This window comes from Rutilus rutilus, assembly GCF_951802725.1.
Source record: "Rutilus rutilus genome assembly, chromosome: 14".
Classification (NCBI taxonomy): Eukaryota; Metazoa; Chordata; class Actinopteri; order Cypriniformes; family Leuciscidae; genus Rutilus; species Rutilus rutilus.
Window position 1 is genome coordinate 11033135 of NC_140219.1, and position 27475 is coordinate 11060609.

Consider the following 27475-nt stretch of genomic DNA (forward strand, 5'->3'; position numbering starts at 1 on the left):
CTCACGCGGACGCATAAAATGTGCCTTTATTTCTGCGGTCATCACTTATACATCTATAATAATAATAATAATAATAAAAATAATTAGAAAAAAAAAAAAAAACGAGAGAAAGCTGTTAGTTGGAAAGGTACAGCCTCAGAGCCACAGTGGAAATGCTTGAGTCAGTTCAGCGCGGCGGCCGCGGTGTGCGCAAACCTGTAGAGCTCCACGAGTTTGTAACGTTAGTGATGCACGCGCGACCTTTCTTAAAGTCCAGTGACCTCGACACACACAGGATAGACAATTTTGGATAAAAGACAGCCGTTATTGCAGGTTCTGTTTCTCATGTCATAACGGCAGAAGGTCAGTAAATAGTTTTTATTCGCTGAGACTGTTTTGATTGTTGACGACTGGGTTAGTGTCTATTTCAAGCATGGGACGATGCAAACATCGATTAAACAATTAAATATGTATCTATTTATCATTTCCATTGGAGTGCATGAAAAATATCATGTTTGTGCATGTCTCGCGACATCCCATGTGATCAGCGTGCACGGTTCCCACCCTATTTAGGTGTCTGTACTCCAGCAAAGATGCACGGAAAATGTCTTTGTAAATGTATAATGCTCTGCATTTGTGTCTGTGTATGCCTGCGTTTGTCACAGATGTTAACGTTCGAGGCGCTTCTCGTGAAAGAGCTGCAAAAACAGCAGAGCAGGGCAGAGTTCTGTGATACTGTGCTGCAGACTCAAGGTTAGGCATCTCACAGAAGTCCATCCTCTGCACATTAGTCGATCCTTTTCCATCTTCCATTATGTTTACTGTACTCTCTCCACCCCTGTCCAGGTGTTTCAGTGCCAGTGCACAGCTGTGTGTTGTCTGCCTTCAGCCCAAAGCTCTGTGGAACTCTGTCAGCCATTCCATCGCCCCGAAATGGGCAGAGACGACTGATTGAAGTCCAAGCCGTGGAGGCATGCACGTTGCTCAGTCTGGTCAGTTTGCTGTACTCAGGTCAGTTCAAAGAGGACAAAGAGGAAGTCCTATTAGCAGCCTGTAAACTAGGCATCAACATACCTCAACGAGAAGCAGAGAGGTTGACAACTGAGCAAAACACACAGACGGAGTGGATGAAAGAGGTGGCGGAGAGAGAGTGCCAGACCGAGTCTGTTCCGACACTCTCCTCTGAATATCAAAACCCTAAAGGAACAATTGAAACTGTAATTGGTCCGTCGTCATGGAGGAGTGATCAGGGCATCTGCACGTATACCGATGGCTGTGATATCACCCTAGCAACACTTAAAAACGGCCAGGGTAATCCAGAGAACATGCCTTCCTTTCCAGTCATGGATGTGATCCCTGAAACCCCTATGTATCCCACAGTGAGTGGACCTGCCTGTTTGCCCCAGGTCTACGTATGTCCCCCTGCAGCTTCATACCAGCAGCCTCCAACCCCACTGCCAACTCACCCATCTCATAGTATATGTGTTGAGCAATTGGCTAATCAGGACAGAGTAACATTGGGGAGCGTTTTAGAGGGCGAGGAGTGTGTTTTAGAAGCATTTGCACAATTTGAGAACAATATCCCAGGTTTTATCAACTACTTCCTTGACCCTAACATCTCGCAGGGCGTAGGTCAAAGGGAGCAGAGTCAGAGAGGGATGAGAGGGGACATTAAAACTGAGGGAAGGGCAAGAAGGGGGCGAAGGGTGGGATTAAACGAAGGATTCGCTCTGAAGGGAGAAGTATTGAATATTTGTAAAAGAGAGCAACATATGAATAGGTTCGGAAGGGTGGCAAGGTCAGCCTGGATGGGGCAAGGTGGTGGTAGGGTTGGCAGGAGGCTAGATTTGAGACAAATGTTCAAAAATCAAGGGGGGAGGAGGAGACGACAAGGCAGAGGTGTGATGAAAGAGGAAGGAGAGAAAGGCAAGTCTTCATCAAGGGCCAGACCCAGAGAGAGAAAGACAGGGAGCAGAGGCAGATTGGTAGAACCAGTGTGTCAGGTAGGTGTCTCACGACATCTTCAGATAATAAGCTATAATAAGGTGGTATGACTAAAACATAACAAAAATCCTTGATTTTTATTCACTTTAAAGTTTGAATAAATGATTTAAATTATTCATATCATGATCAATCAAAATTCCATTAATCTTTTGTGGAAAAAGTGCTTAAAAAGTGTTACTTTGGAAAAGAGCATCTGCTTAATGAATATATGGACACATACTGTAACTTGCAGTGTTCAAAGCATCATCCAAGATCCAATAAGACCATTCATTGAGACTAAAATGTCTCTTTCCAAATTTGCACAATGTCCGATAGATAAATCCAATGACACGTGATGCTTGTATGTCAAATTTTTTTTAATTATTAAGAATACACTATTGTCCAAAAGTTTGGGGTCAGAAAGGATCAAAAGTGACAGTGAAGACATTTATAATTTTACAAATTCATTTAAACTTTCGTCAAAGAATCCTGTAAAAATATGATTAATTATATATATATTATATTATATTATATTATATTAATAAAGCAGCCCAACTGGTTTCAACATTGATAATAATAAGAAATGCATTAGTATCTCAGCATAATATTAGCTTATTAGAATGATTTCTGAAGGATCATGGGACATTGAAGACTGGAGTAATGATGCTGAAAATTCAGCTTTGCCGTCACAAGAATAAACTACATTTTAAAATATAGCAGTTATTTTAAATTGCAATATTATTTCATAATATTCCAGTACTTGTGATCAAATAAATGCAGACTTCATAAGAGCATAAGATACTTCTTTAAGAAACATTTAAAAAAATCTTTCCAACACCAAACTTTTGATTTAAAAAATATATAAAATGATTACAAAATGCATGATATGACCCCTTCAAATTGTAAATACAAATGCAACAAAGCAGTCACTCAAATATTCTCTGAAATAAAACACTTGTCACTTTTTCTGTAGGATGCCGCTCCGCCCCCAAGACGAAGAGGTCGCCCCCGCAAACATCCCTTGCCCCAACAAAATGTTTCCCGAAATTTCAGTGGAACATCAGCACCTGAGCAGAAAACCATGAACCCTCCAGCTCCATCCCTGATGCACACCGCACCTCTCCCAGCCGCCAATCAGACCGGCCTCACTCAGCCAATGGACTGGCTGATAGATGACGTCATTGCACAGCTCCCTTTCATGCCCAACAATCAGAACGGAATTCCAAATACTGTCAATGTAGATTCCAACGTGGATCATCCAAGAGCACAGTCTACGGTGAAGCTCACAGATCTTGGATTAGTCCAACCACAGTCTGAAGGTGAGCTGACTGACATACTTGATAGTTTTCTGAGAACGTTTGAGCAACACGTTAGTGTAAGCGATTCAGATGTTCAAGATGGGATGGTGCCCAACGTAACAGATGGTAACCAGACCTGTGGACATACAAACACATCAGCTTCACATGCCACTTCTATGAACACAACAACACAGGGGGCAAATGCCTCATTATCCAAGAACAGACCACAAGTCTCATTTGTTCGTAAACCGCAGAAACCATCAGGTTATTGGCAGGTGTCAGATGTGACAATGGAGAAATCCCTAGCACAGCAAGGTGAAGAGAAGCCTGAAAATGGCAGGATGACCAGAAGCCAGAGTAGGAAGAGGAAGCTGGAAATTTTTGAAGAACTGCCTAGGAGAAACGAGCTACCTGCAAAATCGAAGAGAGAAAGGAAAAAAGAACGACTAGAGGAGCCAAAGATGGAAGCTTCTCTACCGAGGGAGAAGAAAAGACAAAATAGAAAGCTGCATGGTGAGCAAAAAGGCAGCAGCAGCGCAGTTGACTCAAGCTGCAGTGTTGCGAGCGCATTGAGGAGAGTCATAGACACAGCCAGTGCTCGCAATGTGAAGTGTACCACAAAAACGACGTTTCAAAAGACCTTACAGAAGACTTTAGATGGGTCAAAATCCTCAGAGTTGCATGATCGCAAAGTGACCGGTCTTGTAAAAAAGAAACAAGTGGGTCATGCTAAAAGAGACGCGACCAAAACTCTTCTGGAAGGAAGAACGTTAGAGGTGCAGTGCAGTACAGGGACTTCACAACCCAAACTGCCAGTCGCAAAGAATAAAACCACTGTGTCCCGTCCAGCTCTGTCTGCTTTTGAATTAATGAAAAAGATCTTGGAAAATCAGCAGAATAGAGAGGAAGAGCAAAAGGGAGAAGATCACAGAATGCGGACTGTGATGAAAACGAAAGGAGAGGGGAGGCTGAAAAACACGCAAGTACATGAAGCTGCAGTACAAATGACTAACAACACAGAGATGGATGGTAGAATTATGGTCGAAGAGCACAATAATAGCAGAAGAAACCAAAAAGATGAGGAAACAAAAGGGAGAATGAAGGAGGTTGGCAACCAGATGGCCATATGCCTTCAGCAGACTCTGCCTAAAGGTAAGAGCTCACAACAGTTTGTCGATCTTAGAGATTTTTGTTATGATTTGGCCGAGATTGGATGTTTTACATATTTACATTTATATTACCTTTGTATCTATCTAGTGCTCACTTAAAATTAATTTGTTTAATTTAATTAAATACAATATTTAGCAAATCTCAAAATGATTTTTTACCGTATATTGTTTTATTCATGAAAGCTTCTTTCCGCCGCTAAATAAAAAATAAAAAAGGTAATTGTGACTTGTCATCTCACAGTTCAGACTTTTTTTTTCTCGCAATTGCGAGTTTACATCTCACAATTCTGACCTTTTTTTTTTTGTTTTCTCAGGATTGCGTGATATAGACTCACAATTGCGTGTTATAAAGTCAGAGTTGTGAGATATAACCCTGATTTCACAGACAAGGCTTAAAGGGATAGTTCACCCAAAAATGAAAATGCTGTCATCATTTACTCTTCCTCAAGTTGTTCCAAACCTGTATGACTTTCTTTCTTCTGCTGAACACAAAAGAAGATATTTTGAAGAAAGTCGGTAACCAAACGACTGATGGACCCCATTGACTTCCATAGTAGGAAAAAAAATACTATGGAAGTCAATGGGGACCAGCAACTGTTTAATTACCAACCTTCTTTAAAATATCTTCTTTTGTGTTTAGCAGAAGAAAGAAAGTCATACAGGTTTGGAACAACTTGAGGAAGAGTAAATGATGACAACATTTTAATTTTTGGGTGAACTATCCCTTTAAGCATAGTCCCAGACTAACATGCATGTTTGAGCTGTTTTAAAGGAGAACTCGGCAACTCTAGCGAACTCTAGTCACTTCTGCGCTGATTTTCCCTTTTGTTGTCGCATGTTTTCCTCACGAGCTCCCCCTACAGCTGTGGGGCGTATATTTCACAACACGGTCGTAAAAAACTCACTTGCGGCGGCCTCCTCCCCCTCTCTACCGCTGCTCATGTGCGTTTGTTTTGATTGGAGCAAGCCAACTGTATCGTGTGGAGCTATGTCTACCGAGGTGGGTAACTATGGGTAATACATCATACATGCGTTTGTGTTTATGTCGAATTGCCGTAAAGCAATTCGTGTTTCGCGCTCGTTCTCGTTCTCGCTTCTCACGAGACTTCCAATTTCTATCTTGCCGGGACGGTAGTCCCCAAGTTGCAAGGTTGGTTTTCCGCCTGGGAACACTGGGGGGAGCGGGGAAAGTCACCAATATCACCAGAACAGGTTGTTTAACCATCCAAATGATTTCTAGACAGTTTTATTAAGTTACCAAGTTCTCCTTTAACTGAAAGCAATTTATATCTGAAAGCAACTGATGATCTTAAGATTTATTTTCTCAAGATGCACACCAGTAATGTTTCTTTTCTAAGTCATGTTTATAAAAGCTAATTGAACTAAGGCCTAATCCTAGCTTAATCTAAGCCATGTCTGCGAAACCGAGCCATAAAACCTTTTTCGATATGGAAAAGCAATTGCGAGTTATAAAAAAATAAAAAATCTGAATTGTGAGATGCAAACTCGCAATTGTGAGATAAAAAGTCGCAATTATCTTTTAAATTGTGGCAGAAAAAAAGTTGTAATTAGCAATAACATGAAAATAATGATCAGTTTTTTATTAGTACTTTTCTCTGGTAATTATCTATTCACAGATTGCAGAATGTCAAATGGAGAGAAACTGATGGAGAACAGCTACAACAAAGCAAGACTTGAGCCTGCTGACTCTCCCAATGATTCTCCTTTTCAAAGATTCAGCACAGAGGGCGTCATGTTTAAAAACATGTCAGACATGCCTTTTGTCTCGCATGCACTGGACCCCACCGTGCCTCTCGAGACACTCCGAAATACACAAGGGGCCACAGACAGTTTAGAGGAGGATGAGGATGTTGATGTCGTGGAGGTCTCTAGTTCTTTGTCCGAATCCTTCTCTGTGCTGCCGGTTTCTGTGGACATTGTGCTCAGCACAGAGGAGGAGGAGGACGATGACGAAGACTACGAGATTGATGTGATAAGTTTAGGATCCAATTAAACATGGACAAATTTCCGTTACTGTTTAATACAGTTTAGCTTTGAAGTACTAAATAAATGTGCATCGGTGCATATTTGTAGTACATGGTACCTTTTCCCTGTATATAATTCAATACAGAGTTTACACAAATGTGACAGTTGGCAGTATTTGCTATTTTGACTTTGGTGGCTTCAGTTTCAGGCATCAGAAATTTTTATAGTTTTAAGTTCTGAATGTTAAAGTTGTTTATTTGTGTGACAACCATGCCTTCTTATAAATAATTAGACTGCATAATTAATGTCCGCAGTGTTTTCTTGTCGTTTCCCATGTTCAGAATAAAAAGACATGGATCAGACCCTAGTTGTTCTTGTGTTCAAATACAAATCTACATGTATAGTGAAAGAATAAATTCATGTACTTGACAAAGTTTGATTTGTCTATCTAGTACAGCAGGCAAAAAGCACCTGTCAACTAGAGAAATTCGACATCTGATTTCTGAGTTTACATGTGTTATGAATCAACACTGTTTCACAACTTCTGTCCTATAACAATAACCACACAAAAAGTGCAAAGATTTTGATATTGAACATATGAGAAACCCATCACATTTGCTTTAATTAGAAGCATCAGCAGTGATTTATTATAAATTGAATGTGTAATATATTCCCAAAACTTTACAAATAGCACCTTTCCAGATAGATCTATGCTATTAGTGTTTATTTGAAAACTTAATGTTGTGTAAGGAACTGGATTTTGCATTTGTTATAAAGAAATGAATATACTTAATGTAACATCTTCACACAATAACTGCACAGAACTGAGTCACTAAAGTGAACACAGGTTTATTTATTAAGCATTTATTCATGATGTTTTTGTCCTCCTACACATTACACCTGAGCTGCTCTCAGCCAGTCCCCATCCAGGGATATGGCCTAACTTAGCTTGGTTTGCATTGGTTGTGTTGAGCACCTCGGGAAGGTGTTGTTTAGCACCTGACATTAGTCGTTGTCAGTAACTGATTGGCACCCTCGTGTAAGACACGATGGTATGTGTGCGGTGTGGATGTGTGTGTTCCAAGCAATAAAAAGACACTCGTTAGGAAATACAGTGTGAGTGTGTGTTTGTGTAAAGCGTGTTTGTCGGGCGGCAGGGTGATTGGTGTAGTGTCCCCTGGTGAGGCTGAGCTCTTAGTGCTGGATTCTGCGGATGGACTGGATCTGAGGGGTCTGGCTGTGGGAACCCCAGTTTCTCCAGTGCTGATAGTCTCCGCTGTGCCTCTCACACTCCATGATGTACTGCCTTCCCTTGTATCCTGGGAACTCGTAACACACGAAACTACACGCATAGATGGGAGAAATGAGGGTCAGGTATTTCTGTGCTGGAAGGAAATGAATACAGAGAAAATCTAAAGAAGAGACTACTCACGCGCCACACTGCACATGCATGGAGCCCACTTCAGGGCTACACCATCCCATGGCCTGCAGAGAGGGGTAGTCGTCACACAGCTCCACATTGCGGCCCAAGAAGTTTTCCCTCTCGAAGATCATCATGCGACTGCTCTGGTGAGACTGAGGGGACAGCGAGAGAGCGTTTGACCCCATATATCCACATATTCAAGTGATTATATATCACATACAAATATGTAAAGGTGCAGGCGTTCATTTTTTACCTCATTTAAAAAGTTTAAGAATAAATAGAGAATAGTTTGAATATATATGTTGTATATCAGCAGTCTAATAAAACCTAAATGTATATCCAACTTTACCTTGATACATACAGTACTCTCACGTAAAATGATTCTTACTATACAGCAAATCTCAACTGCTTGATTGTTTATATTGTGACAGAATGTAAACCTTTATCGACCAGCAATATATAATTAAAGTTGGATATATAGTACATCCAATTTTACATACTGTACACTCACATAAAGCAGTTTACTCTATAGCAAATAATGTGATTGTTTATGTTGTCACAAAATGGTACATATACTATATTACAAATCTCAAATGCTTGATTGCTTGTATCATTGCAAAATTTAAACTATATTATCGCCCGACTCTAATCTGCTAAATGTGACTATAAGGCTTGAAGATATTAAGATAGTATAAACATTAACATCATAATTTTCTGTAAAGCTGCTTTGAAACAATGTGTACTTTGAAAAGGGCTATACAAATGAATTTGACTTGACTTTTTGATTCTTGATTTTTGTTTTTACGTGGAGCGACTCGCCTCACTGGGGATGATATATTGAGATTGCATGACCAGTCGAAGGCTACTCGCTTTATCTGTTATGGACACTTGTCGAATAATTATTAAATATCGGCCTGCACAAAATACTGTGTACTATTAAGATTTCTAGCACAAGAAAGGAAATAAATAACTCACAGCACAGTAGACAGGTCTAAAAGACATGAGTCTCTCCACATGGTAGGACAGGTTTCCACTGTAGGCATCCCAGTGAGGATACTCTCCTCTCTCCAGGATGAACTGCTGTCCCTGGAAGTCATGGTGCTCATAACCCACCCAGCTATGGAAAAAGAACGTCCAGTCATACATGGGCACATACTATTGGCTGAAAGGTCCCATAGGCACATATTTATTTGACCAACACTACGACTCACGCGCCACTCTCCACACGAATAGAACGGATGTTGTCGAAGCCACACTCCTGAATGTTGCAGCATTCTGAGGTGAATTCCTGACATTTTCCCTGGAAGTGTTCCTGCTCAAACACAGTCACCTAGGATAGCGGAAGCACAAATGTAAAGTGTGTGAAAATTTTGTTTTCTTAAAATATATATGCAAAAGGTACTCAAATAAATGACTTAAATGGGTTTGTTTGCTATATGAACTAAAAGTGACAGCATATTCTATTGATCCACATGCATCACTATAACATCAAATCATTTTTTGGGATTAAAGATGGGTCATTTCAAAAGAGATTGAATGTATGTGTGTTTAATGACAGTTTTACCTTGAAGAAAGGAGCCATTCCCATGCCAGAGCTCATCATGGGCTGCATCATGGCGGATCGATTGAACCTATACATCTTTATTTCTAAAAACAAACAGGGGGGAAAAAACAGAAAAACATATTAAATAGCAATTAAAATAATCAGATACAAATTGTGAAATTAACTCGAATAAATGTGTTAGTATTAGAAGTAAACTGTTCTTTATCATTATTACATAAAAAAACAGTTACTTAAAACATCCAATAATCGATGTTATAGATTAATTAGGTATTTTATTAATAATAAAATGTAAATAAACTTGTTAGATTTAAATCAAAACCATTCGCGTAATGTGGCCATACTGAGATGTTTGTAAAGTAGACCATAATAAGTTTATAATTGTGCCATGAGCTCGGTGAGATGTAATTTGGACTCTTACCGTTTTAGTCACTGAGCTAGAGAGTGGCATGCGCCTTAACGCCTGTTTCGCGTGGAGCTTTGAGAGAACCTGGCGCTTCAGTTTTATACCGACCGCCGCGTGCGCGCACGCCTATGCGCGCTCCCGCCATTGTGCGCGCGGTGCGCGTGGACTGCCTTCTGATGGGCTAGGGCAGGCCACAGGGTCGCCAGCTCAGCACATACTATAGAAGTGCCAAAGGGTGTTGTGAGTCCATTCACTGACAACTGCAGAGCGTTTTGGGTGAAAGCAAGAGACACAAAGGGTTTGGCCCCAGTGTGTTCGTGCAGGTCAGCACTCCTGTTCACAATGAGACCAAAATGCTGGGATTATCTGAGTGAACTTGCTCCAACTGAGTGTGAATTTGAAATGATGTATCTGAGCTGCTGTGGGTGCAGTGAGGAAAGTTGATGCTGATTTTCATGCAAGTACTCAAGATGTGGGGGACCAAATGTATACATTACAATGTCTGGTTAAAACACGATTTGGATCAATATATAAACATATGGTTGGATCAATAAATACATTTATATTATTTATATCATGAAAGTTACACATTTTAAAAGATCAGTAGGAAAGTGATTTTACTTTATCAATATAATCCATAATGGGCATTAAAGTGGGCATGTCCACCCCATATTCATATTAGATTAATGGTTAATTGTTGAATGTTTTCTGTGACAATGTTTTATACATTTATATGGTTGCCATTTATTTATTTATTTCAGATTGTTATTATGTATTTTTATTTATTTATATAATTATTTGTAGGAGAACAACCATATGTTGTGTGTGTGTACAACACTACGAGTCCAAGACACATTTCTTTTCAATGACAATAAAGTATTTTTCAATTAAATTTTATTTCAATTTCATTTCAATTTCATTTCAATTTTATTTTATTTTGGTCCCCCAATGCTGAATATGTGATTGAAATGAAAAATTGTGTAAAACACTGTTAAATCATTGGTAAAATAGCTAAAAGTCTTCACCATCAAAGTTATTGGTTCAGTTTCAGTCCCTGTAAATAAACTTTTGCCCCCATATTACTTATGTTTTAGGCTTGAAAGTCCAATACTGTGTAGTGATTTGTTTGGAGTTAGAATTTTTTTCTAACTATTTCATTCTCTCTGTCTCTTACACATCACATATACTCTCTTTCTCACTCTGTGCTGATGATGTGGGGCTTCTTTTCTGTGAGTCTGCTGAACACGGCATGTTTCATTGTGTCAGTGTAATCCTCACAGACTCAGCGCCAGGGTATAAAAGCTGTGGGCACGGCCAGACGCAAACACTCTCAGAGTGAACCCTGGGTACGGACACACACTCACTGAACACAGGTAAGACAGCAGAATATCCACTCACATACACATAAAACTTTAACCTAACAGCTTGGAGAGTATAAGAGGGTTGGTTTTGACCACCACCCCGAGTGCGCTTCCCCTTTGTCACTACCACTTTAATATTGTTTGCCCCAAAGACCTCCTACATCCATTCCAAACATATGTGTTTGACTTTTTCATCTCCTAAAACACTTTATCCCTCTCTTCCAGCATAGATATGATAAAATGTTATGTAATCTAGTGGTTGCCCCTCCCATTTCTTTATTCTTTAGTCTCATTTTCTCAATTCTGAGCTATATTACAGTTATATGAATTTCCCCAGGCATCATGTCTTCCAGTGGAGAAAAAAAGACTGCCTCCCAGACCGACGGCAAGGCAGCCCAGAGCAAGAAGGCCGAGATGGGCATGATGTCCTACAGGGTAAATCTTTCAAATAAACATCTCCTACTTTGATGTCGATTTAACATTACACTAACAGATTTCTCTCTCTCTCTCCATTAGATGCATGTGTTTGACCAGGAGAACTTCCAGGGACGCATGATTGAGATTAACGCCGAGTGCATGAACGTTTGTGATATGGGCATGGACAGAGTTCGCTCACTACGTGTGGAGTGTGGACCGTAAGCATCACCGTAAAGTCTGCATCTGTATAAAAGACACGTTTTAGGAAGAATAACAGATCTCACTCATCTCTTCATGTGCCCTCTGCAGTTTTGTGGGCTTTGAGCAGATGAACTTCTGCGGTGAGATGTACATCCTGGAGAAGGGCGAGTATCCTCGTTGGGATTCTTGGAGCAACTGTCAGAAGAACGACTACCTGCTTTCCTTCAGACCCGTCAGAATGGTGTGTGAATGCACACACACAATGCTCTAACACCTTCGGGCCCGTTATTTGAATGAATTTGAATTCCATTGATCACTTTCTTGATCCTGCAGGACCCTGAGAAGCACAAGATCTGCCTGTATGAGGTTGGTATGTACAAGGGCCGCAAGATGGAGATCATGGATGATGACGTTCCCAGCCTGTTCTCCTACGGATTCACCGACAGAGTTGGCAGCATCATGGTCAGCTGTGGAACGTAAGTGCAAAGTACCCGTGGCCCCTGAGGTTTCACTTGGACAAACCTCTGCGCACTTCCCAAAAGCTTCATAGTATTGACGAATGCGGCTGTCAAAAACGTATTAAACTGTTAACCAGAAAAATTACTTGAGGAAAAAAAAGGTTTAGATAAGAATAACAATTTTGCACAACAAAATGCTTTGGGGATTTAATTACAATATTAAAGAGTTAAGAGTTTAATTTGTTATTTTTTGAAGGATGTTTAAATCATATATTTCCTGTTTTTATTTTAAGTTAAGTTAGTTGAGTGTCTTTGTAATTGGTATTAGTATTATTATTATTTTTAAATACATCTATATTTGTATCCCTTTTTATTTCGGTTTTACTTGTATATACATCAAGTTAAACTAAATGAAAATTGGAAACCTTGGCTTGGCAACTAGCTGAAATCAAAATATGTTTACGTTTTTTTAATTCTTTAATTCATTTCGGTTAACCTTTATTTTATTTCAAGTTTAAAAAATGGTTTTAGTCAACTATAACAACCCTGGTTTAAATATATAAATGAGTTTAAGCTAGTTGAATATCAAGGGTGCACAAACTAACCTGCAGACTCTTTTTTTTTTTTCTCAGCTGGGTTGGCTATCAGTACCCCGGATACCGTGGCAGCCAGTACCTGCTGGAGAAGGGCGAATACAGACACTTTAACGAGTACGGCGCCCGTTGCCCTCAGTTTCAGTCTGTGAGGCGTATCCGTGACATGCAGTGGCACCCGCACGGCTGCTACACCATGGCCAGCAAGTGAGGGCCAGTCCAGGAGAGGAAGAGGAGAGGTGGAGTAGAAGGAGAAGGGCGCAAGAGGAAGGAGAGGAGGAGAGACGTCTGAGAGGCTGCATCTTCCCCATGCCGCCGTTATGAGGGGCGGATGTTTTCGGGGTGACAGACACCCTGACTCACATTGCAGTCTGTGTCTGTCAAGCTGGTAAAGCCCAGCGGGGCAGTGATTCTCCCAGGCCTCTGAGTGTCTCTGTGTAGGATGGAGGCACCGATAAACACACTTCCCTCTTCCTCCCTAGTTCCTCTCCTCTCTTTCTCTCCTGCATCATGGGTTCTTTTATTTCCCTCCATAATTTATTTCCTTTTTTTTTTTTTTTTGTCATCCGTTCTTTCCCCTGCCCACATCCCTCTTATCCCAGGAGCATGGAAAGAGAGAGGGAGAGATGAAGGGATGAGGAGAGTGAAGCTCCTGTGCCCTAGAAATCTCTCTCTGCTTGCTGTACAGAATCCTGGTCACCTTTTCAATAAAAACCTACAAGCTTGATAAGAAAATTTCGTCTTTGTCAGTATGTTCACGTCACGCATATATAATCATGGCTGTTAATAATCACGAGGCCCGGAATGAAATTTGCACTGGTATGAAGTAAAACTGGTGTATTTTCACAGGAGTGTGAAATGTCAGTTTATGTGTTGTAACTTGCAGGCTCACATCAGGATTTTTAAAGAATTTGAATAATTATTTAAAATAATAGTAGCCTATGTTAAATAGCGCATGGATGCCAAAAGCCCCAAGATGGTCTTGCGGTTCAGAAGTAGCCTGCAGGTAGGATGAACTCAAAATGAACAGAAGTTTAGATGAAAATGAACACAGAATGAATAAAAACATATTTAAGTAATCAAATTGTAAAAACATAGCACACAACTTTTTCACACAGATGCCGAAGTTCCATAGTTCAAGTGAGAGTCAACTCGAAATGAAGAATTTGTACATAAACGCACTGCATTTTGTATTCAGATTAGATAATTCTGAATGTCTGGAACATAAAAAATAAATAAATAAAAATGTGCACCATTTCAGGCCACAGTACCTCTTGCGGTCTGGGTATGTGAGACACTGGATTTGAACCCACGACATAAATTGTTCAGGGCCTGTGGCATAACACATTGAGTTACTGATGTACATGCATTTGTCCCTTCAGGACATGCTGATGATGATCCCTATACCTAATTTTGTGCCAATATGTTAAATCGTTTAAAAGATATTGCAATTTCTGACAAAATTAGACTGATGGTTCGTCCGATCCTGGCAAAATCCTCGGATTTGGCAGGACCCAAGGAATCCATAGACACCAAGGTCACAATTTTCTGAGAAACTGTTCAAAAGTAATGAGAGCATTTTTTCAGATCTCATGACCTGTAGGTGGCACTGTTCTCATTCTGGGTGAATGTGTTAAAAATCACAGTCTGCTCCATAGCTAGCTAAGACAAAGAGAAGAGACGTGAACAGGTAATTATCAAACCACTGTAATGAAATTATTTTATTTAAAAAAAAATTAAAGCACACTATAGAAATTCAATACACTCGTAAAATCAGACAAATATACCTCTGAAAATACCAAACAGTAGAATTACAACATTAGGCTACCATACTCAAACGAGACACTGCTTAATAATGCTTACTTAAAATTAGAAAATATTTTTGACAAATTTTATCTCTTGAGGCCTGTTGAAAAACATTCAGATAGCTGCACCATGCGTCCCTCGTAGTGACTTATGATGAAAATAAAGTGTGTAAAATTTCTGTGCGGCTTCCGTCAACGTGACATCATCCTCACAAACTCTGGAAGGTTGAAATCAGAAATACAGTATATTCAGTGAGGTAAACTGAAAATGTTAAGAAACGCGAATATTAGTCGTCCTTATTTGTCCATCATTCTCTCACCTTCAAAATCAACCAGTCCGTCCCCGTTGAGGTCGGCATCACGAAGGATATCGTCGATATCACTGGGTTTCAGATGTTCTCCCATCAGCTTTTTCATGGCTTCTCTCAGTTCTGTGATGCTGATTTGCCCATCACCATTGGAGTCAAACTGCACACCGGTAAAATGCTGATAAGGCCACTGATGGCTACAGTCAACACAGTGGTGTGTGTGTGTGTGTGTGTGTGTGTGTGTGTGTGGTTGTGTACCTCTTTAAAGGCATCTCTCAGCTCCTTGACTCCGATCATGTCTGCTGTCTCTGCTAGCATTTTGGGGCCCATGAGCTCCACAAAGTCCTCAAAGTCGATTTTACCCCCACCTTAAAAAAATTCGACTTTTTATTCTTCTGTAAATTTATACAAAATGTTAAATAAATGTTAAACAAAATATTGTTTTAAATTACATTTTATCCTTAAAAATTACAGAATTAATTTTCTTTATTTTTTCTATAAATTATTACAAAATGTTTAAATTTTATTATTACATTTAATAAGCAACAAAACAACTATCAGAAGACTGAAAAGTTTAATTTAAATTTTTTTTTTTAAATCTTTTGGACTATAATACAGTACCATAATATCTGCATGCGCATTTTGCCACAGATCATAACTCAGTGACGTCACTCACTAATCTGTTGACTCAGTTCAATGAGTTCCATCTCTGTCGGCATGTATCCCATCGTCCGCATGCATTCGCCCAGGTCCCTGCAGTTGATGTATCCTTTGTTCCTATCAAACTCTTTAAAGGCTTCTCTTAGTTCTGCATAAATACAAGGAAAGAGATGTTGAAATGCACGAACAGGGTGTTTACCAATCTGACTCTTGGGTGAGGCGTTTGGTTTCTGTGAATACCTTCGATCTCTTCAGGCCGCAGTTCCCTGTCCTGTTAAATCAAGAGACATAAGAAAGACGTTAAACACTGATGCACTTGAAGACATGTCTCTGACATGATCTCTCTCCCACTGAATCATCAAAACGACTCAGACAAAACACATGGGTTGGTGTGTGAAAATGAGAAACTGGGACAAAATGCGGGTTTGAGGATTGGTTCCAATGTGTAATAATGTAGTGACATGGGTAGTCACTAGATTACACAGTGAAAGTTGCCCGGCAGCAGCTAAAAGATAAGGAGATTTGGGGGGTTTAACTTGAGGAGGGCCCAGAGAAACACGCAAAGCATAGAGAGTGGATTAGGTTAAACAGAGTGCCATATGAGAAAATCCCATAGATGATTCTCTTTTCCATTTACTATAATACCCAATATCATATAGTACACACATGCATACGCATAAACCAGTGGATTGCATATGCCGCAAATACAGCGCAGAATCATTTCACAGTTAACTGAATATCATATCCTCACAGTGACTGTTGTTTAATAAAAAAGCATTGTTAAAAATCCATTGTCATTCATCTCAACCAGAGACGATATTTTGTTTGATCAATTTTAAATTTAAAGTCAAACATTATATAATACTTTTATTCAGCAATGCATTAATTGTTTAAAAGTTACAGTAAACATGTATATTCCAAAAAATTTCAAATAAATGCACACAGTTCTTTTGAACTTTCTATTCATCGCAGAATCCTGAAAAAATGATCACAGATTCCATAAAAAAATTAAGCAGCACGACTGTTGACACTGAAGACTATGAGTAATGGAATCGCAGGAATAAACTGTATTTTAAAATATATTAAAATAGAAAACAGTTATTATAAATTGTAATAATATTTCACAATATTACTGTTTTTACTGAATCTAAATAAATGATCAAATAAATGCAGCCGTGCAGGGAGAGAATAAATGGCTTCTTTCAAAAACGTTAAAAAAAAATCGTACTGATCTCAAACTATTGAGCGATAGATTTGGACAACTTTTGATGGCTGCTGAACAAATAAGCTTTAACCTGCAAACATCACTTTATTTCCCACTTTAGAATGAATTATCTTTCCATTCCCTGCATGATCTTTTACAACAAACCAGTGAACGGGAGTGAAATGTAGCAGATGATTCACAATGACGATGATGTGATATTTTCTATTAATGCAAGTGGAGAATGTAGATGCTGAGACACTATGTTTTTAGTTTTTCATAGTACATACGAGCTGTGACTGTGCGAAGCCCTGTCTTAGGAAGATGCATGCGGGTCCGATGATATTATGTAGCATGGTGCAGTTTTGGACCAGTGCATTCAGAGGCTCCTTAAACTCAGAAGTTACTTCGTTTTCTCCGTCAGCGTCTCCGGGTGGGCCGGGCCCTGGCGCCACTGGCCCAGACACTTTACCCTCAGCCACACCCTTAGGGTGAGGCCAAATTTTACTTGAGACAATCTAATTAAGCACAGTTCAGCCAATTTGTTTGACATGAATTATTGAATTATTATGATGGTATTAAAATACTGATAACAAAGTATCTAGATTATAAAAGTCTCACTTCAATATTGCATTCAACACAGAAACACAGTTCCCCGATACACAAGCCCTGACCTTTCTCTTACCTTCTTCATTTTGTTTTTCATGGATGGTTTGGTGCAGTTTCCCATGCCTTAATCCTCAGTGAAGATGTTTCCTATACCTCACCTCTTCTGTTCTTTTTATATAATTAATTTATCGAGTGGTATGACAATATAACACTCGCCTGCTTCCATATTAAGCTACTTAAAGTCCATGTTGTTTAGTTACTCTAAAAAAAAAAACTTTAAACCTTTGTATTCTTTCTCATCTCAGACCCTCTCTTATAACTATCAGTCAAAGCAAACCACAAACAACACTAATGTTTCATAGAACAAGCATACTTCTCCCTACTCTTGCCATTTTCACATCTCGTTTAAAAAAATCTCCGTCTCTTTCCTCTCTTCCCCATCCACTCACTTTCCTCACAGATTGCAGTCCAACGCAAATGATTGCGTTCGCAAGCTGAAAGAGAGAGAGGCCGAGCGGGAGAGGGAGGTAAGGGGAGGGTGAGAAGTGAGACGCTTTTTTAATCCCTATTTCAGATTAAAGACGGAGAGCCACGGGATGATGTACAGACAGCACAAGGAGATTTGAGAAACAGAGGAGAAACAAATAAGTGCAAGAAAGAGCAGTGGTTGATTAACCAGGAGATATTCAGCTATTTTGCATACAGAGTATTGTAGAGTTTTAGAGTAGCCAACATAAGTGTGCATTTATTTCTATCAATTTCTGTATTGCTCAACATTAAATTATTACATTTAAAAATTCAATATGCTATGAAGTCTGAGACCACTTTGAAAATCTGGGTTTCAAAATTGTAATCTTTGTAGGCTTATATCAAATTAAGAAAAAATATTTAATATTCTGTACTATTTCTAGACAAAATGTATGGCATTGAACGAGATATCAGATGTTCTTTCGCTCAGAACAGGATACTAATTCTGGATCATTTCAAATCATGCTAGAAAACATGATCATCAGGTTTTGTATAAACCTGTGGAGTTCACATTTCTATGAAAAATTGCAGCATTTTCATTAGCGGTCTCAGATTGCACAGCTATTATATCAGCCAAATGAATACTAGATATCAGTATCAGCCATATAAAAAACATATTGGTAGACCACTAAGAAAGCGTGCTTAGTTTGTAACATTACTATGAAGAGTCAAATGAAAAATACAGGAGGTAAAAAGCTAAAATGATTGTCTTTTTAACACCGAGTTGAAAGTTGTGTGTGTGTGTGTGTGCATGTGATAATCCCAGTCTAATCAAAACACACCTTTGGGCAGATGAACAGAGAACCACTATTTAATCTGTACTCATATTTTAGTAAAAGCCTGTGACATTCTGTGTATACCAGCCTGCCAGAATGATAATCTACTCTAATCCACTCTCACATACACGTTGAAACTGTGAAAGCAGAAACTGTGTTTCTGTGCCAACATTGTTGTTTAAAAGAAAAGATCAGCAAATGTAGATAAATGCTACACTTTATTGTATAATAGTGTACAATAAAAACCATCATGACGCATTTATGGTGTGTATGAGAGAGAATTTCTTTGAGTCTGCATGTTTGAGCCAACAGATTAGAGCCAAGTCAAACGAGGTCACTCTATGAGCAGCTGAGCATTGTGGGACTATTGAGTCCCAGATGTGTTTGAGTTCACCAGCTGCTGTACATGCAAACTGCATGAGTAATAGCAAGGCCTATAGTGTTCTCTGTGTGTATTGACAGAGAAACATGACAGGAAATCCTTTTAGGTTATGCTGCTATAATCAGTGTTTTTTTCTTTCTTTGCTATCAGAGTTGACAAAAAGCAATACACACAGATGCACATATACACGAAGTGGTTGTTTTAGAACAAGGATCTTAAAGTGGCCACAAGGAGGTGCTGGAGGTCTGCGAAAAATTAGAAAGAAATGATATTACAAAATGTTTTTGAAATAATAAAATAATGATCAAATATGTTTAACACAAATATTAAAAAAACACTACTTTGGAACAATATTGTAAAACAATCACTAAATAAACAATTTCATTATCATTTTTAAAATAATTCCAAATAATTTAATCTGAAAATGTTTTTTCTGCACCTAACGTTAATCTAATAAAAGGTAGAAAAGGCATATAGTCAACTTAATTCAAATAAATAGATATGTTTAGTTTGTAAAATTAACGGTTTGCTATTTGCTTCAGTACAGTAACAATATAAATGCCAATTAATTATTCTTGCAAACATTATGTTGTCTTTATAACACCTTTATCCCCCCAGATTATAAATGGATATTTACATTTATACATTCAAATCTAAAGATGCTTTTATGTTTTAGAAACTGGGTCCCTAAAAAAAAATAATAATAATTAATAGTAAATAGTAATAATAAAGTAATAGTAAATAATTACTTATACTTTTTTAATTAACAATTATTACTTATTTGGGGGTCCTTGGCATCAAAAAGTTTGAAAGCCCCTTCTTTTTTTTATCTTTAAAGCTGCACTAATATACATAATTCATTAAAATCCATGGTTATAAAAACACTTTTATATGTCGAAACAGTTCAATTGGCCTGAGATGGAAAACAAAACCAGCTATCAACCTCTCGGATTGAGTTCCTTGTTTTTTTTTTAAAATATGTGTAGCAGGGGTTTAATTTATTATTAAATCGATTTTCAGAAATAAAACACTCTCTTTTGCTTACCCTCCCATTTAAGTGGAGAGTTACTCACGTATCCTGTTCAGATCTTCTGCTTTATTTATTGACTTAAAAGATAATCAGATGTCAGACTGGTCAACCTATATGTGTTAATCCTTTTATCTAACAATACCCATTCTCAGGTGACTTAAACTAATGGATAGAGTTTCAGAGAATGCTCTAATGAAAATTACTTTGCAAATGTAAGCTACAAAATAGTAAATACCAACATAGTTCATTTTTTGTCCAGTACTTTTGACTAAACAAAAGCCAGAAAAGATGTTCATTAAATTCAGCTTATGACTCAGTAAATGCATCATCCTAAATGAGTTTGAAGCTATCTATGTCTCCAAGCCAATTAAATAATAATGACAATAACAAACAATGATCCCTCTTCCAGAAAGGTGAGTGGGCAAGATTGGGTTTCTAGTGTGCTCACCGCTGGTGATTCAAGCTCGATATCAAGTGATTACCACTGGACGCAAGGTTATCCTATAGTGTGGGAATGCAACACTACAAGGCTAAGACCAGGTCATGAGCGGATGAACCATGAGGGGACAGGCGTGCTTGTTAGGACAGCTCCTTAACCTGTCGTCTCATGCCTGACAGTCACCTAACCACCTATCTGCTCACCTATAAGTCACTTTGGGACACAAGTATACCTTCCCAGAATAGAAATATCATCCATCTTAAAATTAAAAAAATGTTTCATGTGGTAGCATCTAAATTAAATTAAATTTAGTCAAGTAAAACATATTGTTTAAGATTGAACAGGGTTATTATCGTTAACTAAAACTAAAAGCTGAAATAAATTTAAATAGGTATTAAATGAAAATTCGAAATATTGCTACATTACAACTTTACTAAAAATTAAACTAAAATGAAAACTGAAATAAATACATAAAAGATTATTCAAAATATTACTAAAAACATGTTTACTAAAATAAAATCAGTTAAACTACTTAGATACCATGATGATATTTATACTTCACAAAAAATGTACATTCATTTATTTAGCAGAATTAAGGTAGTTAATGTAACCTTAATGTAGGTATGGCATGGCAATATGCGTATGGGAAATGAATGGTGGCCTGCAGGGGGTGTTATTGTGCAGTCTTACTGGGCCAAACACAGACTCAACGATAGGTACGAGGTCGAGTTCCACCTTCTCCTTCGATTCCCCAGTCTCAGCGGGCTCCTCTTCAAATTCCTCCTCACCATCTCCACCTCTGCTGGGAGGAAGGATGGGCTGATTCTTTCGCTGTCCCATTTTAGGTTTTGCATTGCTGTTGAAAACCTCCACCACACCCATTTCAACTTGCTTCCTCTGTTTCTCCACCTTCTTCTTGATTGCGGCCTGGACCTGTCAGAAGGCACAAGAGGTCAGACATCCTAAACTAAGCTGATGATTAATCAGCAACTGGGGACTAATTTTAAAAATAATTGCAATTATAAGCTACACAGGCAGGGTAGCACCAGATTTAATTTTAGACAGGGATGAAAACAAGGGTGTGAAGTGTGTTCAATAGACTGCACTGGTGTTGTTTACCAACATACTGATTGTTCCAAAAGACTTTCAGTAGACAAAAACTCCAAAAAACAAGTTGTACAAATTATATAAGAGAACCAAATGCCTCACAGCCTCATTTTCATCCACGTAAAATTCAATATGGCGCCTTACTAAAATTTGTAAAGGGAGTGAGGCACACATACAGTTTGATTACAATAAAGAGAAAAATATAATAAAAGTCATAGTAGGTGGAGTCAGAGCACTGGCTGGTAATTGTGGGTAGAGCTAAAACTGCCATCAAGATTTGACTGATAGCTTCTAACTTAAATGAGCCAATCAAAGTTGACTGTATTGTTTGTAGCCTACTGTAATGTAGACAATAGGTCTGTTCGACTTGAAGAAGCGCTGTGCAGACCGATCGGTGTATGACATCAAAGTACAGTAAGATCGATTAGAAAGCATGTTAATCGCTCTCGCTGTAATTTGATATCATACACCGTTCGGTCTGTGCAGCACCGCTTCAAGTTGAACACACCAAATGTAAACACACTACTTGCACAACTACTTCCGCGTTCTACTCAGTACATATCGGGAGTTTCCGGTTAGAGCGTTTTAATGATCTCTGTATTAATTATCTTGAGCCTGCTGAAATGTTCCTATAAATATATTTTCTTTCCAACTGTGCATTCTGAATAATAAATAGGCTAAATATATTTATCCACCAACAACCTGCATTAGTATATGCTCGTCTTCTCATTAATAGTGTTTTTCTCTTACTTATATTTTATACATACAACCGGCACATCCGGGAACTTAACTGTAAATTTCGTAACCGCCCCTTTTTTAGGGGAAAACAAACCAGACTTCCCATAGACTTCAATACAAAATAGCGGCACAAAACAACGTCCGTACACAGCCGGCAGACGTGTATAACTTCAGAAATCACTTAGATGAAATATGTCGAGTAATTATATGTCCACCCTGCCTTCCATAGAGTGTGAACGATACATTTATAAACTTAATTTGGGCAACTTAAAAACATGTCCCTACCAGCGTCAAATTGGTCTAACAACCCTAACAACCCCACCCAGTGGCCAGAAGTGTCTTACCCGGACATTTACTCGTACCTCATCGAGTCACCAGGTAGCCAGTGAATGATTTTACTTCGGTTTTAAGAAGTAAACATCTTTAAATGTATAATATTATGTCTTTATATTTAGAGTAGCTACTGAGTGCACTTTTCTGTCCAGCCATACAACTAGCCTGATTTAGCTTTCGATAGCATCATCCGTAATTCATGATATTTCCATAACAGCAAGATATTGATAATAATGGCAGGCAGAGATGGGCATAAATACATGGAAATGTATTTAAAATAAAATAAAAATACAAAATACTGTGTGGAAAATTTTAATTAAATACAAATACATAATAGGGGTAGCCTATTGTGTGAAAAAAAAATGTTTAAATACAAATTACATGTTTGTAAAGCCCCTTTCACACAGAGATTCCGGAAAATACACGGATAAAGTGACCCGGGATTTGACCCGGGTTCATTTGATTTTGGTTCATTCACACTGCCAGTGATTTTCCGGAATCAGAGAGCGCGTTCACACACAACCCGTGTATGTCCCGGAAAGACACGTGACATCGATGTGACTTAATGTCTCAGCAGCGTCTTCAGTTTGCTTATGAGCTGCGATTTCTCTCTCGAGAAACCACGCTAGTGCATTTATTTCTCTGATTCGATCATAAAATTGCGCATTTCGTACCGTTTCACAGCTGGCGAACGATCCCGTCATCACTACGACACGGCATTATTACGGCTTTTGTTCACACAGCGCGGGTCCCGGGACTGAACACGGCAATGTTACTAGGTCCCCAACCCGGCATCGATCCCGGCATTAAACCCGGGTCATGTTTGCGTTCACACAGAAGGCGTTCCGGCAATTTGCCGGCAATTTCCCGGGTTCAATGCGCTGTGTGAAAGGGGCTTAAGGGTTAGTACACGTCCTCAATCCGATACTGTGTATGGCGCGCCGCGCTCGCCGGTTTGTTTTCCCCTAAAAGTGGGCGTGAACCTTTTCAGAGACGTTCTATGACGCTACGCCGGTTGTGTGTACCTGTTGAGTTTATTTTTTTTTTTTTATGAATTTGACTAATAAAAATGATTGCTTGTGTGCATTGGTGCTTTATTCCAGTCTTTTAAAATAGTTGAATGAATAAATGCTCGCAAGGTGCCTGTAACGATGTTAAATAGGCTAGGCTATTTAATCAATAACAAACACCGTGTAGAGGAGAATGACAGTCTACTACTAGGAATATTAATTAAGCATTTTGGGCATAAACATGTAAATAGTAAAAAGATTGACATTGAAAAATGACACAGAATGATTAAAATATTGAATCCAAATAAATAAATGTTCGTGGTTCGTATTGATGTTATTCGTCTGTTCACATACACTTCAGCGTCGCGGTCACTAGTTTAGACGAACACTGACACCCTGTGGTGAAATAGTGGCGTATTATAACAGACGCAGCTTTCTCAGATCGGCTTGGTTTGGATTAAAACTTCATATTCCGATGAGTTTGGAAAATTCTTGCACACACTAAACATCAGAATATCCCTTCTCCTGTCAATGACATTTTCCAAATGTTTTAATCTTATTGCAGACACTCATTTTAGGTGACGTTTGTTCAACTCATTGACCACAGTACATTGAAAGTAAACAACCGGAAATAAGTGAGATTTTTCCAAACGGAAGTGCGTCACGAAGTTCAGTGCAAGTGGTCCATTGCAAATAAATGCACATCCCCCACTGTTGAACAGTGACGTGTAATGCCGGGGACACACTTAATGACTAGCTGAAACATTCTAATGCTGCGTTCCAGTCCAAAACTGTTATGCCCTTCACTCGCAAACTTCCCTCCGTCTCGTTCACTCGGATGTACGTCATTGCGAGTGCCCACTACTGGCGGAAACTGCAATGGGCTGAACTGGAACGTCCTAAGCCCTTGATCACTTGGAATCAGCTGTGGAGTTGATTTATTATTTACATTTTTTTTTTCCTTTAAGAATTTGTTTAATGCAGCATCCAAATGTGTATGTGTGTTTGGGTTGTTTTAAACAAAAAAAAATATATAATTAATATATCATAGAGTTGTCTGTTGTGGTGGTGATTAGATGAGATATGTGGTGACGTCACAATCGTACTGCATTGTGGGACATATAGGTGCCTGAAGTGTACATTTGAAGCAGACTCGCTCCATCGGTCAAAATCGAGGGAACGAGGGTCTGTCCATATAAACTTCCCTCGTCCACTTCACGAAGTGGAACGCACTTCAAAATGGCGGCAGGGATTCCCCCGAGGGGAAGTGCTTAGGGAAGTTCGCAAGTGCGTGTCTAAAAGTGGACTGGAACGCAGCATAAGACTGAACTGAACACACTTACAGACTTTCCAACGACTGTAGCAGATTTTAAACACCAACTGTGAACACAACACCGACTAAACGCAACTGTCTCTGACTCGGCTCGTTTGTGATCATTCGTAAGTATCAAATAACATTCATAATCGGCCTTTCAATCGTTAAGCGTGTCCCCGGCTTAAGTTCAATCTTAAAATGCAGCAAACAGAATAGCAGGAAAAAAAGACCGTTTTTTTTTTTACAGGTTTACTGAACAATCCATCCATCTGCCATTGGTCGGTCAAATAGATAGCCCCGCCCCAAACCTTATGTCATTGATTGTGCCAATGTTGCTATGCCAGGCTTAGCTCAAACAAACAGAGAAATGTTACGCTTTACATGGAAATCAATCTATTGTTCAATTGTCTGCAAGCTGTAAGCTGGAATAAAACAAGGTATTTTAACATTGCAAAAATTACTCTTTACCTTTAAGCTGATTTTATTCAGAGCAGAATATTTTAAAGACAAAAATCACTCTCTGGGAATCCCAAAAAAATGATAGTTCATATAATACAAGCACACACATGTATGACTCTACCTGTTTCGCTGTTTTTACCGGTGGAGCGCTCATGCCGGCGGTACTACCTGCCCCTCCTGCTGATCCCTCTCGAATAATCATGAACATCCTTGCAACAATGGCACGCTCTCTCTCTTTCTCTTTCTCTTCTTTCTCTCTCTCTCTCTCTCTCAGTAAGACAACACCTGTTTTACCCCTCCCAATATGGGCCTGTCACAGGTTCCCTCCGTGCAATTGCAATTGTTACTCTCCTGTGAATTTCTCAGAACTGTATTCAGTAACTCAAGCTGATTTAGGATAAATGGATAAATGTGGTAATTTTCTTTTCAAAAATCTAAAGAAATCAATTTAAACCTCTTTCTGCTTTGCCACATCTTTCATTCTATTGATGCCTATATATGTCTCTCTCCATCTGACTCGGTCATCTGCTCCTCTGTAGAAGTCCACAGTTTGTCATCCTTCTCTCTGGCCAGGTGTGTTTTATCCAACAGGGCAAAGAAAGACTGAAGGATACCGTGTCTGCTTTTTGGCCTTCTAACATTCCGAAGGTGACACTCTATCCATCCGATACCTCTCTCTCCTTATCTTTCATTTGCCCTTTTCGGTCTGAGTTCTAGGCTGCATTCTAAAGTGCTTTGGATTGGTAAGATATGGGGTTTCTGTGTTAGTAGATTAAAAAACAAAAAACAAAGGATTATATGAAATCTCACACACATAACCTCACTCTACACACTGTTTTCTGCTTGTTTTTATTTATTTATTTTTTCATTTATTTGAAATTTGCTTCTGTATTTTATAGCGCTTTCTGCCAGATTTTGTTTTCTAATGTTTTATGTTATTGTTTACAATAAATACATTTATTTGATATAATTTGAATATTATTAGTCTAGAACAAACATCAACTATAAACCATGAGCGTTTGTGCAGTGATCTCTATCATCCTGTTATCTAAACCGAGATATGTTCTTATCAGATGCCACAGCAATCAACCTCTATTTCTTATGATTCTCTTACTGGATTCTGTTACTGGAGAGATGTGGCAAGGACTTTTAAGTAACTTATACAAGAACGTTCCCTAATTATTATTTTTAGGTTATTATTTTCCAAACATAAAATAACCTATATGACCTATACAGAGCTCTGAAATTAGTTTAATACAGCATTTGATATTAGATCAATATACGAAAATGAACCATGTTTTATTAGGCTAGTAAAAGTGTAGTCACCATGGTTTTTGGCGGATTGATTAGCATTTGTATAACCTAATTTTAGCCAACTACAAATAGCCTACCATGATGAAACTATGGTTAGTGTAGCAAAACCATTGCTAATTTGTGGTTACCATGGTTTAACTATTTAAACCATGGTTCATTTCGTAAGGGTTATTGGTTATTTGGTTATTTGATGACTGGCAACGTTAGGCTAACTGCAACATCATTATCAAATTATAATTATTTTTGTGTTCTGATGACCAGAATTTGCATAAAAAGTGTAATTAAAACTTCAGTCACCAAGTCGGTCACCAAGTCAAAAGATATATGGATAAAAAGCATATCGTCTATGTCAGGGAAATGCATTTTTCTGAGGTGAGACACTTTTTTATTTCGTAATTTATGAAAATAAGATTATAAAAATAAAACTAAGCAGCGCATATTTACATATTCATCTTCGCTCTCAGCAGCGTGGATGGTGTCAGGATGTCCCAACTGTTTACTTCTAGGCCCTTTCAGACAAAACAACCTGAGCCCTTTTCTGAGGTTTACTTGATTCCTGAAATGCAATTCATTTGAGATTATGTTATGTTATGTAATGTGCTGTGGCAGTAATTTATATATACAGT

The 27475-nt window shown here is 38.6% G+C and overlaps 4 protein-coding genes across 9 annotated transcripts; 2 read left to right on the forward strand and 2 right to left on the reverse strand.

Annotated features, from left to right (window-relative positions):
- Window positions 1–143: 143 nt before the first annotated feature.
- Window positions 144–6776, forward strand: LOC311303363 (uncharacterized protein). Of its 2 annotated transcripts, none has more exons than XM_084429790.1 (5): window positions 144–342; window positions 645–732; window positions 826–1982; window positions 2936–4412; window positions 6067–6776. In XM_084429790.1, the coding sequence occupies exons 2-5, from the start codon at window positions 645–647 to the stop codon at window positions 6441–6443; spliced, it is 3099 nt and encodes a 1032-aa protein (XP_084285916.1). In that variant the 5' UTR covers window positions 144–342; the 3' UTR covers window positions 6444–6776. The 2 variants fall into 2 exon arrangements, with proteins under 2 accessions (XP_084285916.1, XP_084285917.1); XM_084429791.1 differs by having other exon boundaries at window positions 826–1358.
- Window positions 6777–7250: 474 nt separating this feature from the next.
- On the reverse strand, window positions 7251–9882 carry cryba1l1 (crystallin, beta A1, like 1). Its single transcript, XM_084431209.1, has 6 exons — window positions 9821–9882; window positions 9403–9485; window positions 9050–9168; window positions 8814–8955; window positions 7848–7990; window positions 7251–7757 (listed from the first exon to the last, which is right to left on the reverse strand). The coding sequence occupies exons 2-6, from the start codon at window positions 9475–9477 to the stop codon at window positions 7610–7612; spliced, it is 627 nt and encodes a 208-aa protein (XP_084287335.1). The 5' UTR covers window positions 9478–9485; window positions 9821–9882; the 3' UTR covers window positions 7251–7609.
- Window positions 9883–11126: 1244 nt separating this feature from the next.
- On the forward strand, window positions 11127–13570 carry crybb1l1 (crystallin, beta B1, like 1). Its single transcript, XM_084431303.1, has 6 exons — window positions 11127–11178; window positions 11504–11601; window positions 11683–11801; window positions 11893–12025; window positions 12118–12260; window positions 12875–13570. Exons 2-6 carry the CDS (start codon window positions 11509–11511, stop codon window positions 13044–13046), a joined length of 660 nt encoding a protein of 219 aa, XP_084287429.1. The 5' UTR covers window positions 11127–11178; window positions 11504–11508; the 3' UTR covers window positions 13047–13570.
- Window positions 13571–14531: 961 nt separating this feature from the next.
- On the reverse strand, window positions 14532–27374 carry cabp2b (calcium binding protein 2b). 5 transcript variants are annotated; one of them, XM_084431242.1, is made up of 7 exons: window positions 27294–27374; window positions 21264–21506; window positions 15849–15879; window positions 15625–15756; window positions 15207–15316; window positions 14961–15108; window positions 14532–14858 (listed from the first exon to the last, which is right to left on the reverse strand). In XM_084431242.1, exons 2-7 carry the CDS (start codon window positions 21453–21455, stop codon window positions 14833–14835), a joined length of 639 nt encoding a protein of 212 aa, XP_084287368.1. In that variant the 5' UTR covers window positions 21456–21506; window positions 27294–27374; the 3' UTR covers window positions 14532–14832. The 5 variants fall into 5 exon arrangements, with proteins under 5 accessions (XP_084287368.1, XP_084287365.1, XP_084287366.1 ...); XM_084431239.1 differs by lacking the exon at window positions 27294–27374 and adding an exon at window positions 25657–26066; XM_084431240.1 differs by lacking the exon at window positions 27294–27374 and adding an exon at window positions 23426–23641.
- Between the last annotated feature and the right edge of the window lie 101 nt (window positions 27375–27475).

Excerpts from the sequence above, each read along its gene's own strand:
- LOC311303363 (XM_084429790.1), top strand. The coding sequence starts at position 645 with ATGTTAACGTTCGAGGCGCTTCTCGTGAAAGAGCTGCAAAAACAGCAG. Across the intron at positions 1,983-2,935 it reads TGGTAGAACCAGTGTGTCAG|GATGCCGCTCCGCCCCCAAG; the intron begins GTAGGTGTCTCA and ends CTTTTTCTGTAG. Across the intron at positions 4,413-6,066 it reads TCAGCAGACTCTGCCTAAAG|ATTGCAGAATGTCAAATGGA; the intron begins GTAAGAGCTCAC and ends ATCTATTCACAG.
- cryba1l1 (XM_084431209.1), bottom strand. The coding sequence starts at position 9,477 with ATGTATAGGTTCAATCGATCCGCCATGATGCAGCCCATGATGAGCTCT. Across the intron at positions 9,169-9,402 it reads GAATGGCTCCTTTCTTCAAG|GTGACTGTGTTTGAGCAGGA; the intron begins GTAAAACTGTCA and ends CCGCTATCCTAG. Across the intron at positions 8,956-9,049 it reads ATTCGTGTGGAGAGTGGCGC|CTGGGTGGGTTATGAGCACC; the intron begins GTGAGTCGTAGT and ends CTTTTTCCATAG.
- crybb1l1 (XM_084431303.1), top strand. The coding sequence starts at position 11,509 with ATGTCTTCCAGTGGAGAAAAAAAGACTGCCTCCCAGACCGACGGCAAG. Across the intron at positions 11,602-11,682 it reads TGGGCATGATGTCCTACAGG|ATGCATGTGTTTGACCAGGA; the intron begins GTAAATCTTTCA and ends TCTCTCCATTAG. Across the intron at positions 12,026-12,117 it reads CCTTCAGACCCGTCAGAATG|GACCCTGAGAAGCACAAGAT; the intron begins GTGTGTGAATGC and ends TTGATCCTGCAG.
- cabp2b (XM_084431239.1), bottom strand. The coding sequence starts at position 25,743 with ATGTTCATGATTATTCGAGAGGGATCAGCAGGAGGGGCAGGTAGTACC. Across the intron at positions 21,507-25,656 it reads CGGTAAAAACAGCGAAACAG|GTCCAGGCCGCAATCAAGAA; the intron begins GTAGAGTCATAC and ends GCCTTCTGACAG. Across the intron at positions 15,880-21,263 it reads TTGAGTCTGTGTTTGGCCCA|GACAGGGAACTGCGGCCTGA; the intron begins GTAAGACTGCAC and ends TTGATTTAACAG.